Source organism: Acomys russatus, chromosome 30, assembly GCF_903995435.1.
Source record: "Acomys russatus chromosome 30, mAcoRus1.1, whole genome shotgun sequence".
NCBI classification, from domain to species: Eukaryota; Metazoa; Chordata; class Mammalia; order Rodentia; family Muridae; genus Acomys; species Acomys russatus.
The window spans coordinates 20,365,401-20,380,370 of NC_067166.1; the positions used below are offsets into that span (position 1 = coordinate 20,365,401).

At 43.2% G+C, this 14,970-nt stretch overlaps 1 protein-coding gene across 1 annotated transcript in view; it reads left to right on the plus strand.

Annotated features, from left to right (window-relative positions):
- The window catches only part of Mrps27 (mitochondrial ribosomal protein S27), a 79,994-nt gene that overhangs the window by 55,686 nt on the left and 9,338 nt on the right, over nt 1-14,970 (plus strand). The window contains exons 5-7 of the mRNA XM_051172279.1: nt 3,605-3,719; nt 6,951-7,029; nt 8,982-9,097. Coding sequence (XP_051028236.1) covers nt 3,605-3,719; nt 6,951-7,029; nt 8,982-9,097 — 310 coding nt within the window. The remainder of the gene's footprint in view (nt 1-3,604; nt 3,720-6,950; nt 7,030-8,981; nt 9,098-14,970) is intronic.

A 14,970-nucleotide genomic window follows, 5' to 3' on the forward strand; every position in this document is an offset into this window, starting at 1 on the left:
ACATGATCTAATTAATAAAACTTTTAGTTTTTTGAGACAGGGTTTCTCTGTGTAGCCCTGGATGGCCTGGATTCACTTTGTAGATCAGGCCGGCCTCAATCTCATAGAGATCCACTTGCCTCTGCCTCCCTGAGTGCTGGGATTAAAGGTGTGCGCCACCATGCACAGCTTATATAAAACTCTTAGAATGACCAGAAAGTCCTGCGTGGTTGACTGCAGAGGGAACATCAGGGAACTCCCAGGGAATGGGATTCTCCTTGTGTCTTCATCGAGGCTGCTTGCCCAGTTGTCATCTGTAAAATGTACAGTTGCGAAACAGAAAGACTTTAGGGCTTAAGCATCACAGCTCTGTGAACCCAACCCCACAACATTACCTAGATGTTTATTCAAAGACATTCCATCTAAGCTAGGGTAGCTAATAATTGTAAGTGTTCAAATCCAGGCTTTGTTTTAACTAGCCTTTGGTAATGGAATACAGAAACATCTTTAAAAATATGATACATTTATTTAATAAAGACTCAGTATATGTTTATTGAAAGTTAAAATTAACTGAAACTCCTTCAGCATAAAAATATGGGATCTTGAGCAGCAAAGAAATTTTAATCTATAATGGTGATGTTTCCATTTTGTATTTGCGATATTTGAAGGAACTGAAGATTGTGAGTTCTGAAATTAATAATGCTGAAAGCAGAATTTCCTGCGGAATGGAAAAGAAAGTAATTATCTTTCTAATGACCTTTTTAGGATGAGAAATCGGGCAGCAACAATTGAATCTGAGTCTGGGTTAGTCACACAATACTCTTGCTTTGTAGCGGGAGGAAGCGCTTGACCCTGTTGATAATTGCAAACTTGGCTTCATGGATTGATTTACACTGTACACTACAGCCCGTGGAACTAGCTGCATTTTCTTCTTGGCAGCCGTCTCTACTGCCCCTCCTCCACAGCTACCTCGCTTACTGGCCGAGGTTCCCATCTGGAAAGCCTGTTGCCACAGGATACAGAGTCCACTGGGAGAGACAGAGAGCTGTGTGTATGGATAGGCTTGGCTGGTGGCTCATACAATCAGGGAAACCATGTGGAAAGCTTGCTCATTCGTGTGCAAGAGCCTGTGTTGTAGCTAAGTGATAGGGCTGCTGTGGGGCTGTGGGCCCTGACACTGCGCTTGCGGCCTACGGCACATGTAGTCTCAGAATTGCTTGCTGATCATGAGAAAAATGAAAGGTGCGTGCTTGGATGTGGTCATGAGTATAGCCACAGAGCAGATGCAAGTCTGGCAGCAACAGCCAAAAAGCTGTAACCTCTGGACATCCAGGATGTTCTAAGGCAGGAGATTTAAATGGAGAATAGATTTAAAGACCTCTTGGGTAAAAGAGATAGTTGGCACTTTTAATCTGTTTTAAAGTGAGAGATAGACTAAGCCAACAAAGCCGCAAACCCTGTGTGTAATGAGGCTATAAATGCCCCAGGCAAAGTAGCATTTGGTAAATGTCTTGAATGAAGCTCTGCTTTTATTTCCTGAAAACCTACATGGGCCACAACATGCCAGGCACTGAGGAGCCATGTTGAGTAAGTGGGTCCCTGTGTGCCCAAAGAGACGATGCACCTGCTATTTTACTTGGCGGTCGTCATCGTCTTCCTCCTGCTCTTCTTCTAGTAAGACTTGGCTAGGGTGTAGCTCAGTAGCAGAGCCTTCACCTAGCGTGTATACCATCCTAGGTTCAGCCTTCAGGACCTCTAAAATTAAATAAAAGTGATTGTTAATTGCCTTCGTTTTTTACATCTCAATATTTTTGGAATAACAAAGAGAGGGTCTCAAGTAGTTTAACTGTTGATTTCAAAATGTGAAGTAACACATGGAAAATGAAAATGTATATTTTATTTCTATGCAAAGAATTATCTAGGGTATATTGTATTGTATTATTCCCTTTCTATGGGCAAGTCATTGTCAACCAGAACTTAATTTGACATTTTTATCTTTCTCATTTTTAAAAGAGCTAATTTAACAAAGAAAATTGGAATAAGAAACACTTTTATGTCGGATCTAAGATAGATGGAAGGGTAGGTGGAGGATGGATAAATAGGTGAAGGATGGATGGATGGATGGATGAGTGGGTGGAAGATAGCTGAATGGAGGATGGATGGATGGATGGGGTAATCTGAATATGTAAATGTGGTGGTCCATGACTTTAATGCCAATGCTCAAGAGACAGGGCAATCATGAGTTTTGAGCCAGCCTGTGCTACAAGACAAGACCCTCCCTGTTTTTAAAAACAGTGTTGGAGAGTGTAAAGAGAGCAACATGACCTCAAGTCTATAAAACATTTTCAGGTTTTATTTTTGGCATATCTCTCCCCAGAGCACTAACAGCCTAAATAAAATACTATCCTGTCCCCTGTCTACGAAGCTTTCCCTTTGTCACCCAGAGAAAGGAAACAAGCTCAAAGGCACATGACTGGACCTGGCTGGTGACACATTGAAGAATCAACTCTAAAACAGTATTAGTTTGTACCCATGGCTCTTAAAATGGCTGAAAGTCTTTGCCTCCCAGCCTCAGCTTATGTCGCCCCCCCCCTTTTTTTTTAAATAAGAATTTGACCTTTGTGGGATCCAGAGTCTGCCTTGCTTTCTGAATGGTTAAAAAAAAAGTGGGCGTTCTTGTTGTCTGAGTAGGATGTGTGAAGCTCTGTCCTAATGAAAACAGATAAATGTTTAGACATGCCCCTGATAGTCCCCCTGTGTAGCCCCGGGGAAGAGAGAGAAGTGCCTTCCAGCCCATGTGCTAGTCATGTGTGACAACTCAGGCCAGAGCAGCGGCCTAGGAGCCATTTTTCCAAATGACCACTCATTCTCACCTGAGGCTACCTGTGACACAGGCCATGAGGATTGCTGTGGGAACAGGGTGGAATGCACTGAGGGCCAGTGGTGGAGCTCTGAGGACGGCAGCGAGTGGGTCACGGCCCCCAAGGGACCTGCAAGTGAAACCTTGCGCAGCTTTTGTTTGCTTGTCTTCTTGAATCAGTACTAGCCCAATTGCTCCTGAATATACCAGAAGTGCCGGTGTGACTGAAAGCTGAATTCGCTCAGGGTTCTTTGCTGGTCGAGTTGTCTTTGCTTCATGTTTTACTTCATTTTCAAGGTACCAGCCTCACAGATCCCTTCTGGTGATTTGTGTTTGCATACTGTCATGCTAAATAATTCTGATGTCATCATTTCCATATGAATCTCATATTAAAGCAAGCTCTGAGGCAAGGGGTGTTAGACACACAATAAAGCCGGGCGCGGTGGCTTACATCTTTAGTCACAGCCCTTGAGAGGTAGAGGTAGGGAGGTGAGTTCTAGGCCAACCAAGACGACATAGAAGCCCTATCTTAAAACAAATACGTAGGTTTAAGTTTTTCTCTTTTACTATTTTGCCTCTCACTTTCCACTTCAGGCTTATAGCTGAGTTTCAACTTTGAGTTTTTATTAGTTGTCAACTCTGATGACTTTTAATCATGTTAACTACACCCAGCAAGTATTCCAAGACGGCCTGCTGGTGGAAGATGTTTGGATTTTAACGCTTAAACGGTAACACCAGTGTTGTCTCTTCTTGTGTTTTATTTAGATTTCGACACAGTCCCAACTGCTGGTACCTAAGAGACTGGACTATCCACACCTGGATTAGACAGTGTCTGAAATACGGTGCACAAGACAAAGCCTTGTATACCCTTGTTAATAAGGTGAGGCTTTCCTGGCAGAGACTTGTATACACTTGTTCATACAGTAAGGGTTTCCTGGCAAATCTGTGTATACCTTTTTTCATAAGGAGGGTGTTTCTTGGCAGAACCTTGTATACCCTTGTTAATAAGGTGAGGGTTTCCTGGAGTACTTCCTGGGTGCATGGGATTTGCTATTTGTACCTGTGGCGGTACCACAAAGAGAGGTACCAGAAGCCACTTACTAGGTTGTCTCCTCAGATTCCTTCTCATGCTGTTTTCAGGCTGGAACTGGTTATAAACTAGCCAACAAATTCAAAACCTACCCCCGCTATAGCTGCTTCTTTTCCAAACAGAGTGATGAGGAGGGGACAGGTAAGAGTGGAATGGAGTGGACTACGGCGCCGCTGGTCACTTCATTTTCATCCTCCAGCCTTGGATTTCTTGTCTGCTTCCCTCTCATATAGTTGAGTGACTGGTGACCATTTTTGGTGGAGTATAGTCTCCAGCTCTTTCCGACCATCTTACACTTTTTTTCCTTTAGAAGATGGTATTGCTGGATAATAGTCATCCTTTCTGCTAGGCCCCAGAGCTCTTCCTGTCCTCCAAGCCTCAGAGCTCCCGTGATCAAGGTCTTTCTCACATTACACCCCACCCAGCACTTCAGTCTTCACCCACTTCATGGCACAAAAGTATATGTCGCGTGTTGTAGAATGTTACTCTTGCCAGAGTCAACCTTAACACTATTGTGAGCCATTGAAGAATCTAACGCTTGTATGAAAACATGTTAATAGTGTCACTGCACCTTTAAGATGAGAATACGGACTTTATCTTTGATTCTTCTCTGTGAAGAATGATTTTCATCTGTAACTTGGTCTCAAATCAAATCAACATATGTTCTACACATTATTTGTGTGAGATGATGGATTGATTATGAAGTGAAGACAGAAATGGACACTCTCACGTCCTTGTTTGGAGATAAAGCGGATGTCCTCTCTCTAGTAAAGCTCACAGGAGAGGACTCTCGGTGCCGTACAAGAGGAATTAAGACGGCGGAATCCAGCTGGAAGGGAGGAAGGAGAGGAGGACACGAGTGCCATTAAGCCATCTCCAAAAGATGCTCATGGAGCCAACCGTGCTGCCCTTTTGCCTGCAGTCATGATATAGTTTGAAGGGACCAAGTCAGAGAAGGTTCAGGGCTTCAGTTTCAAGAAAGGAAGGAAGGCCTGGGGGAAGATGGATGAAATCTCATTCTCTTCGTTCCGGAGTTACACTCAGAGGTGAAGATCTCTGTGGAAACGGACCTAGCCGGGTCTGGAGAAGCAGAGTGAAGGATCTCTTTTCTGTCGCTTCCAGGCCTTTAAAGAGAGAAGTCGCCAGATGAGGGCTCAGAACACCCAGCCTGGAACCCTGTCAGTTGCCCTCGGTGTCAGACAAATGACTCTTTTCTATTGTCCTGGTTTTCTCAGCTCCAACTTGAGTGAATTGTGACAGAGATTTACAGCCCGAGCTGCCCACTGGAGTCACACAAGGGTTTTACATTTACAGATGCTTAGGGCTGGAGAGAGCTGAGTTGGTATGGGGCGTGAGGCTTTGAGTTTGGATCTCCAGGACCCATGGAAAAAGCTGAGCGAGACAGCCCAACCTTGTATATCTTCTCTCTCTCTCTCTCTCTCTCTCTCTCTCTCTCTCTCTCTCTCTCTCTCTCTCTCTCTCTCTCTCTCTCACACACACACACACACACACACACACACACACCTGATAAGCACTAAAATATTTGTCTTTACCCCTATTATTCTGTTTAATTGGTCTTTCTGGGCATAGGCATTTGGGGTTCAAGACATCACTGAGTGGAAAGTGTAGATCCTCACACACTCCTGTCCCAGCACACACAGCCATCCCTGAGCAGCACCCTGTTCCTGGGATGGGACATCTGTGGTGGACACAGCTTTAGCACCCAGAACCCACAGTTTACATCAGGGTTCACTCTTGATGCTGTGCATCTCGTGGATGAAATGCTTAATGACGTGAATCTAGCAGAAGTATTCGAAGGGATCTGCCTTCTGATCCTCCCTTGGGACTCTTCATTAGGCTTCTCTTGGCCCATGGTCAAGGCTGAGCATCCTGGACTGGCTCACTTCTTTTTGTTTGTTTTGCAAACTTTACCCTGTACCCCAATTGGATCTTGCTATGTAGACCCCATTGCCCGAGATAGAACCTACCTCAGTCCTGCCTCAGCCTTCTGAAGGATTACACGCGTGAGGCACCACACTCAGCTTGGACCACTTGATTTCAAAGGTCCTTCTTAGCTCTGATGAATTACTGTTGTGCAGTGTTTTGGCTTTAGGCCGCCTTGGATTTGTGCTGATAGTGGTGAGTTCTCTGACAACCACGGGCCCCGCCCCTGCACCGCAGCCTTCCTGACAGTGGAACACTTCAGCCCATCTGAGGCATTCTGTGCTGATGCCATGGGTCAGTTCAGTGATTCACAGCCAAGGCTTAGGAGCCTCCCAAAGGAATAACTGAAGCAGAAAACATGTTCCAGGTGTCTCTGGTAGTTGGTAATGCTAGGGAAAAGAAAGCTTAACCATATTGACTTAAGAACTAAGGGTAAAGCTGTAACTCTGATCTGAGCATAGGGAAAATTACAGACGCCCACTTTAACTTCAGGGTACCATCCCAGTTCTTATGCTGTGGGCCTGAGACTTTGAGATCTGAATCCTTAAAACACTCCTACCAAGCCCTGAAGCATCCTTACTTATTCCTAAATTCTGACATCTTAAATATGCAGGTAAAAAGAATCCCAGGAGCTTGGTTTATAGCAAAGCGTTGGCATATTTCTCGGGTATTTAGAAGCTCAAGCCAGACCATATGCTATATAATTGGTGCTTTTTTTTTTTTTTTTTTTTTTTCCTTATGGTCTGCTTCCATATTTTCATTCATACTTTGTGAAAAGAATCATTGGACCAGTTATGTGTGGAGAAGGGGGATTGGGTCTTTTTCTTTCTGTTGTTGATTTTAGCTGTGACCAACTGTTGCAATTGAGCCCGTTTTCACCTATCAGTTGTCTTTTGTCGGACACCCACTCATAGCTTTCCCCTCCTGACCTCTCGAGTCACAGCGTCCATCTCACTGTCACAGATGCTGCCGAGTGATAGTTACTTAGTTTAACTCCGTGGGGCCAAGTTTTGTCCTGAACACCATAGAATATCTGCTGAATCTGTAGAGGTTCCTTCTCTTTCTTTTGTATTCCAGGTTCAGTATGGAATTTTTCCAGATAACTTTACATTCAATTTGCTGATGGATTATTTCATAAAGAAAGAAAAATACAAAGGTAAATGAGATCCCGATTCAGCTCATACAGGGCTCTCAGCCCCCAAATGGCAGTGCACAAATGAAGACAGCTTCCTCCGCCTTTGTTTCATAATTACATCTCTTTCTGTTACTTTTTTAGTCAGAAAAGTTCACATGAAGATTATTATCATTTATGCCACAGTTTTTAAGTATCACCCTTTCTTTTGCTAGGATAGAAAATGCTAACATACATAAGGGACTACAGAGAAAAAGTTAATTATACAGGCCAAGCTGATTCTGCTTCTCAAGCTGATTGTAATTCAGGATGTAAAGAATAAATTATACATAGTTTTAGTTGTCATGTATAATCTTGGAATCTATAATGAACAGTTGACAGAATTAGATTTACAAACAGAAAAAGGTCAGTGTGATGGTCGGTGGGTGCAGGTGCCTGCTGCCAAGCCAAAGGACCTAAGTTATACTTCTGGAGTCCACATGGCAGAAAGAGAGGACTCCAAAAGTTGTCCTCTGACCTCCATCCATGCACCATGACATGACTACACACACATGCACATGACATAAATAAAAAATAAAGTAATAATGCAATAAAATGAATTAACTAAAGTATAGTTTCAGAAGAACAAAAAGAAAACTAGAGGCTTAGAGCTGGAGAGAGGGCTGAGCACCTGAGACCACTTGCTGCTCTTATTCAGGGCGTGGCTTGGTTCCTGGCACCCAGTGGCAGCCAACAACCCTCTAACTTGCCTCCTAGGGGATCTGCTGCCCTCTTCCCGCTTCATCAGGCACTACACAGGTGTTGCACAGCTATACATGGGCCAAAATACCCATATACATAAAGTTAAAGATAAAAAAATCTTAACAAGAAAACGGATTTTAATCCCTGTGTTCTCTGAAAATATTAGAATGATTGTTTAAAGAAAACCTCAGCCAGCATGCTGGTGCACACTTCAATCCCAGCATTTGGGAAGCAGAGGCTGTCGGACTTGTGTTAGTTCAAGTCGGGCCTGTCTACATACTGAGTCTCAGACTAGCCAACACTACATAACAAAACCATGTCTCAAAAAAGAAAAGAAAATCTCTTCCTGGTCCTTATTTTGGTAGATTTACTTGGTGCCTTACTGGTCTGTCTGTCTCAGTTTCTCCATTTGAAAAAAACACAAGAAATGGATGCCTCTTAGCCTCCCTTGCAGCATGTGCGAAGCCAGCTGGGGATAAGCCAGCTGGGGACAGCTGCCCATCGGGCTCACGCTGTAGCTAGGAGTATGTGCAGAGTGGCACATGCACTCAGCTGAAGGCATGTGATGTGCTGTGGCATGTGCAAGCATGTGCTTCAGTGTCAGCATTAACATTCGCTACCTTGACCACCGATTACTGAGGGAAGGAAATTGTTTGAACTTGATTTTCTTAGCTTTTGTCTGTGTTGTAGAATATCAAGGGAAAATAGGAGTCATCTGGGGCTCGTTTTTCTTCGACCAGCATATAGCTATAAAGAACATATGCTGTATGTTATACTCAGGGGCTTATAATTTATGAAAGAATGTTTTCCTCTCCTTTTTTTCAGTTCTTTTAAACTGTTCTTTATTATCCCTGTTTCCATCTTTGAAATAATACCCAGGGGTTGGGAGTTCCTCTAGCCTGTCTTTTGTTTTGCCTCAGCGGTGAGAAAGCATCATAACGAAGAGAGAGGCAGGCAGCCTTCCTCTGCTTGCTTGTCAGGGTGACCTTGACGTGATGTGCCTCAGCTCTTCTGGCTGCCGCCATCATGTGAGGCGTTTTCAGGCGTTATCTCGCTGAAGTAAATAGAGCAGTCTTTGATCATCGTGAAGATGCTGCTTACTGTGAGCCAGAAGCTGTGCAGGGCTCTGCTCCATGTTCGCAGTCACCAGTGGGGAAGAGTGTTTATATTTGGAAATTTGGTCATGCTACCTAGAACTAATTTCCTTCTCATTTTCACCTTCATCTCCTTGCCAGATGCTTTATCTGTGGTTTTTGAGATCATGATGCAAGAAGCCTTTGAAGTCTCATCCACCCAGTTTCTCTCCCTCTACGTTTTGTACCGTTGCCTAGCAGAGAAGACAGACCTCACGGTAAGTGTTTGGGCCTAACACGGCACTGAGAGCTTGGGGAAAACCAAGCAGTGACTGCCCAGCTAGGCAGAAGAGGGCAGAGGAAGCCTTGCTCTCAGAACCTGGAGAAAAATACTGTGTGAAGCTCTGGCTGTGTGCAACTAGAAATGAATATTCATTTGATGTGTTTGGTTTTCTGGTTACTAACAGTGGTACTGGACACTTGCCATGTAAAAGCTCTTACACACATTTGTGGGGATGAGGAGCCATTTTTGTCCTGATACTGGGGGTTGAACCCAGGGCCCCTTGCATGCTAGGTGAGCAGTTTACTACTGAGCTACAACACTGAGTGCCAGGCGTGGCTTGCTAAAGAAGCAGGTGAGAGACTAGTTTTGACCTTGAGGTAGCGCATGTAGTACTGACCGTTTTGTTTGTGTCATTGTGTCCTTGCAGTTGCTCCACAGCAGTTGTGTTCTAGAATGTGCAGCATGTCAAGCTTTGGCCTCAGCTCTTGAGTAGGATATTTATTTATGATTTAGTGTTATTTCAGGAAACCAGTGTGAGAACAGCAGTAACTGACTCTTAAGTAGCACTTTAGCACTTGCTCTATACTACGCTGTGTTTGGGGGTTTTAACTATTAATGCCTTTAATCTTCACAATGACTCTACAGAGCTGGGCAGACTGAGGCATAGAGCTATTACAGAATAGCCATGGTGCTAATAGATGATGCTGGCCCTGTGATCTCCCTCAATTCAGTGCTAGATCAGAAAATCTCAGTCTGGATAGGAGCTGAGATATCATCCCATCCAGCCCACATTCTGAAGATCTAAGGTGTGCTTTGCTGAGAGTCATGGCCTGTGGTAAGCCACTCTATGCAGTCACTTACTGTGCTATATTACAGTTAAGTTACTGATATATTGAACCTCAAGTACTATACATTTAACAGTAAACTCATTTCTACTTACAATCTAGCACAAAACAAGGGGCTAGAGAGACGGCTTGGTGCTTAAGAGTACCTGCTGCACTTGCAGAGGACCTGGTTTCAGATCCCAGCACCCACGTGGTGGCTCACAACCTTCTAAAACCAGTTCCAGAAGATCAGACACCTGCTTTGACCTCCACAGATCCCAGGCATGTGCATATGGTGCACGTGCACACATTTAGGCAAAACAAACAAAGAGCTTTATGCAAGAGAGGTCAGTGAAAAGTCCTTGTAAGAGTTTTCTTTGTATGTTAAGCTTAAATTGATTAGAAAAGGAAAATGCCTGTGGAGATATTTACAAAGTAAATATAAATTGTCCTAAATGATCATGAGCTAGTTGAAAAGGAAGTGCATCTGTCAAACTGGCGAAAAAGAACATGGTAAGGAAAGGTGCTAAAGGCAGCTGGGCACCATGGTGCATGTCTGTAATCCCTGCTCATGGAGAGGCTGAAACAGGAAGATGGCTTGAGTTCCCACAGCTGGAGACTCACAACATAGTGAGACCCAGTTGGGGTCGGGGAGAACTTGCCCAGCAGGGAGACAAAGACAATGTCAGGGGCCGTGGGATGTGAGGTAAGGTTGAAGAACATAGGCCATTGTGCTGTCATCCTAAAATGAGTGAGGAGTTATCTCAAGCGTGAAAGGGGGGGGGGGGGTGGATTATAATCATCCTGTCTTTTGATGCCATCCTCAGCTGTAAGGTAGAACAGAGATGAGAGTGAGGCACGCTTAGCTGTGGTCAGACCAGCTTAGAGATGCTTACGGAGTCAGAGAGGAGCTGATGACAGTGTGCAGCCACGATGAGGTGGAAGTAGAGTACCAGTGCATATTTGGGGAGGTGGACATCAAGTGAGGAGGAGCTAGCTGCAGAGACAGAGGCGGGGGTCAGCTCCTCAGCTGCCAACTCCCCTGTACATGAAGAGCATTCTGTGTTTGCAAAGGGAACTCTGGGAAAAGACAGGGTTTGTGAGGCTATGGGCAATGCGGCTCTGACCATGTTGCAAACCTGGGATACTCTGAGGCAGTCTAAAGATTTCTCACTTAAACTGGAGTTTATACATCCACATGTAAATGGTATGTAGGCCCTTTAGTTAGCAATTAGGAATAATCTTGGAGGCAAGGTTATTCTGCATTACTTGGAGTATGTGATTGTTTGCTCACAGAGGCAGCAAGCAGACCTCAGGGGGCAAAGTAATTAACAATTAAATACAAAGCACCAGACCATGCTGTTACCGTTCCCTTTAAAACTATGTACAGTAAGACAATTATGAAACAGTTATAAAAGCCAATCGCTGGGACTTACATTCATACTGTCTAAAGGTATTTGGCAGCCTTGAAGAAAATACTGTCTAGGAGAGTCTAAAGTTTTGTACCTAAATTATTTTCTATCATATCTTTGTATCAGGCTAGAAACATCTATCTAGACTTAAAAACATCTGCTTAACTCTTAAGCAACTAAGCTTAAATGTAAAACTATAACGATCTAGTCTTCAACCCCATCAGAGACTTGAGAAGGAATAACATTTTTTGCCTGAGTAAACAGGAAGTACAGGCTAACAGCTTCCAATATAAAAATAAAGATGACAGAGACAGTTTGCTGACTGAACAGTCACCCAAAATCTCATCGGAACATCATCTTCAGCCTTCTGGCCCAGTATATCTGGCAGACATATTTGTGAAGCAGGAATTTTTAAGGACTTGCTTACCCTGTCTTGGCAGAACTTGACAGTCGACTTGGCCTGCATCCAAGCTTGCCCATTATAGGTAGAATTCTGTCTGTGGTAGAAATAAGGACATTTTCTTTGCCCTGGTGGCTGTCTTGCCACATGGAGGTTTTCTGATGCTCATATCTTCCTTAAGGTAGACTGAGTGCTGCAAGAAGTTAAACTGTCTTGTCAAAGAATCCTTAAAGCATTTTTTAAAATGCCATATTCTGTAGGTCTCTCAAGTTTTTGAAGACTTTATTCACTTTTATATAATACATATTCACATATATGTTTCACCTAGAATGTTTGTTTTGTGATAAGTTAGACTAGTGGGTGACATGACCATGAGTTGATCAACTAACAATTAACTTGCATTACTTAATTACCCTAAACAGTTTGTAATAGCAGCTTTAAAAGTATTGGAAGTACTTGTTGTAGGAGTGCACAATACCTCATACCAGAGTTGAAATATATGTGTGTATGTGTATATTAAAATACCAATGCTTATACCAATGTATCAAAATGACCTTATTTAAATATGCCACTCTCTAAGTTGAAGAGTAGAATCAACAATCTACCTTTTGTCTTATTATTTCTATAAGATATTTCTATGTTTCCCCCTTCCTTCTTTTCAACTCCTTTCTCCTTACCTAAGAAAGAAAGAGAGAAGAAAGGTAAAGAGAGAAATCCCTGAGTTTAAATTCTTATAATTTGTTTCCTCTCTGAATAAGACCATTAATAACTTGTAACCAACTCCCTTTATAACAGCAAGCATCCATTACCCAACAAAACAACCAAAAATCTAGCCACCCCACCTTAAGGGAAACCCAGGATGTTGTTCTTCTCAGGGTTGCTTCCTACTGATTTGGAGGCATAGGATACCTTTTTGGAAGGCCCAAGTAAAATTGGGAAAAAATGGTTAAGCAAGCTAGCAGTAACATTTGTGGTCCAGTCTCTAAATGTTGAACATTTCTAGGCTTTATAGAAGTCCTGTTTGGAACAGTCTGAAAGGCTGGACCCATTGAGATCAGCAGCTCTCTGTGAAGCTGTCCTGGGAGCAGGCTCTGAAAGAACAGCAACTGAAGCAGCTGAGACTGGAACGTGCAGGATGATGGGATATCTGTGTCAGCATCCAGTCCAGCATCATCGGTGTCCAGTTCTTTTTCTCTGAAAATATATAATGTGTCACAAGTATTATACAGTCCTAAAATTATAAATGTATGAGATGTACAGGGTGCACAAATAAATTAAGACTGGTTCTCTGCTCTATGTATGAGCAGAAGAAAGACATCTGTAAATCTTGATTCATGCCATGTGAAAGGACTGCATGTAATAAGTCATGGGGATTCTGTAACAAACAGGAATTATTGGCTCTGCACAGACATTCATGTCTCGGCCAGCCTCAGAGCTGTTTCCTTGTAGCTGGATCAGCAATATAAGTCACCTGCTTGTTCTGCAGTTTGAAGTCACATAAATATAGACTAATTTAATTAAGCAGTCTCTTTTTTACCTTGGTTTTTTCATTTTGACCTCTCTCAAAGAGGATGTATAATATTACTATTACCATTGAACATATAATCATTTTCATGTTGAAATCAAAACAAGACTCTAGTGACCAAATGTCATGGGCTCTTGGGCCCTGCTGCGTCACGTCAGGGTGCCACCTCCTGTTCCCTGTATGCACCTCTCACCTATAGGGATAGGCTGGCCGCCCAGAGCAGCATGTCATGTCACCTCAGTCAACATTTAACGGCCTCTGGCTTTCTGTCTCCCAGCCTCACTTTGGGTCCTTACATTGAGTAACAGAATATCCCTTTTAGGTCAAAATGCCTATTGGCACCAGTTCTCATGGGAGCCCCATTTCCTAAGGAGACTGCCTGGCTGGCTTTTCAGGGCAGTGTGACATCATCCTCTCCTTTTACATAAACCTAAGATTGATATGCATCCATCCTATAGATCAGTAAGGACATTATTAAGAAAAAACTTACACAGTAACATTAAGGAAAAATTCATCATTTTGAATCCTAGATTGTCTTTGGTAAGTGGCTTTATCTTATCAGCAGGGGTCCTGCCCTAACTTCATTGTATAGACCAGGTTGGTCTAGAATTCACAGAGATCTGCCAGTCTCCTGTCTCTGTCTCCTTTGTGTTGGGATTAAAGGCGTGCGCCCCCACTGCCCCGCTCAAATATTTCATCTCAATTCTATATCATTGTAACTTTTGAGTGACGTCTTGAATTTAGTTAAAATCTTTTAAAATTTTGTATGTTTTAGTAATATAAAGCAATAAAAAATAGCCCTTCTATTTCCCACTTTAGGGAAAAACAAAAAGTTTCAAACAAAATCCAAGCAAACAAACAAACAAACAAAAAAAGTTTGGGGCCAGCAGTGCTGTGTCAAGTTTGGGGCCAGCAGTGCTGTGTCAGGCTGCAGCAGTGACGCCTTACCCAGCATTCCTTGGAATTTAGTTGTTGCTGTATTGTATCAGCCTTTACCAGAGACTCCATAAACATCTTGCAGCCAGAGAGCTCTGAGCTCCAGCTGCTATCACTTTTGTATTTTCTATCGGGAAGAGTCCTTTTCCTTCCTCTATTTTTATTGCTTGTAATTTAGCATTCCATCTTTGGAGTTCTCCCTACTTTCTCTCTGAACTCTCCTAGAGAGGACTGACGAACATCACTCACCGTTGAGCACATTGCTGCCAGCTCCATGACAACAACCAAAACGAAGCCACAGAAGATCCAAGCGCTGGCCGCCTCCTCCATGGTCTTTTCCGTTTCAGCCGCAGCTCTAGGCCTCGCTCTCTTTAGTGCTTTCAGCCCTGTAGCTGTGCCCTCAGGCTCTGACCCAAGAGAGACCATAGCAGCCTCCATTGCTGCCCTCTGTGGGCCTTATTGGAAGGCAGCAGCTTCTCTGAGGAGAACTGAGCCTTTGAAATGCATTCGGCTCAGTTCCCTGCTCTTTGGCTGAGAAACGACTTCTATCCAGGACTTCTCAGGCTGCACCTTAGATTCAGGCCCCATGTTGGTTCACCAATTGTAAAAAATATAAATGGGCTAATAATGTTTATTATTAATAGCCTATAATTATAATGGTGGTTTTATTTAACCCATTATCAAACAATAAAAGACATAGACATCTGATAGATTTTAGATAAGCCTTATTTTGTCTGGGGCTGGGCAGATATAAACCCTCTAAGCTATTTA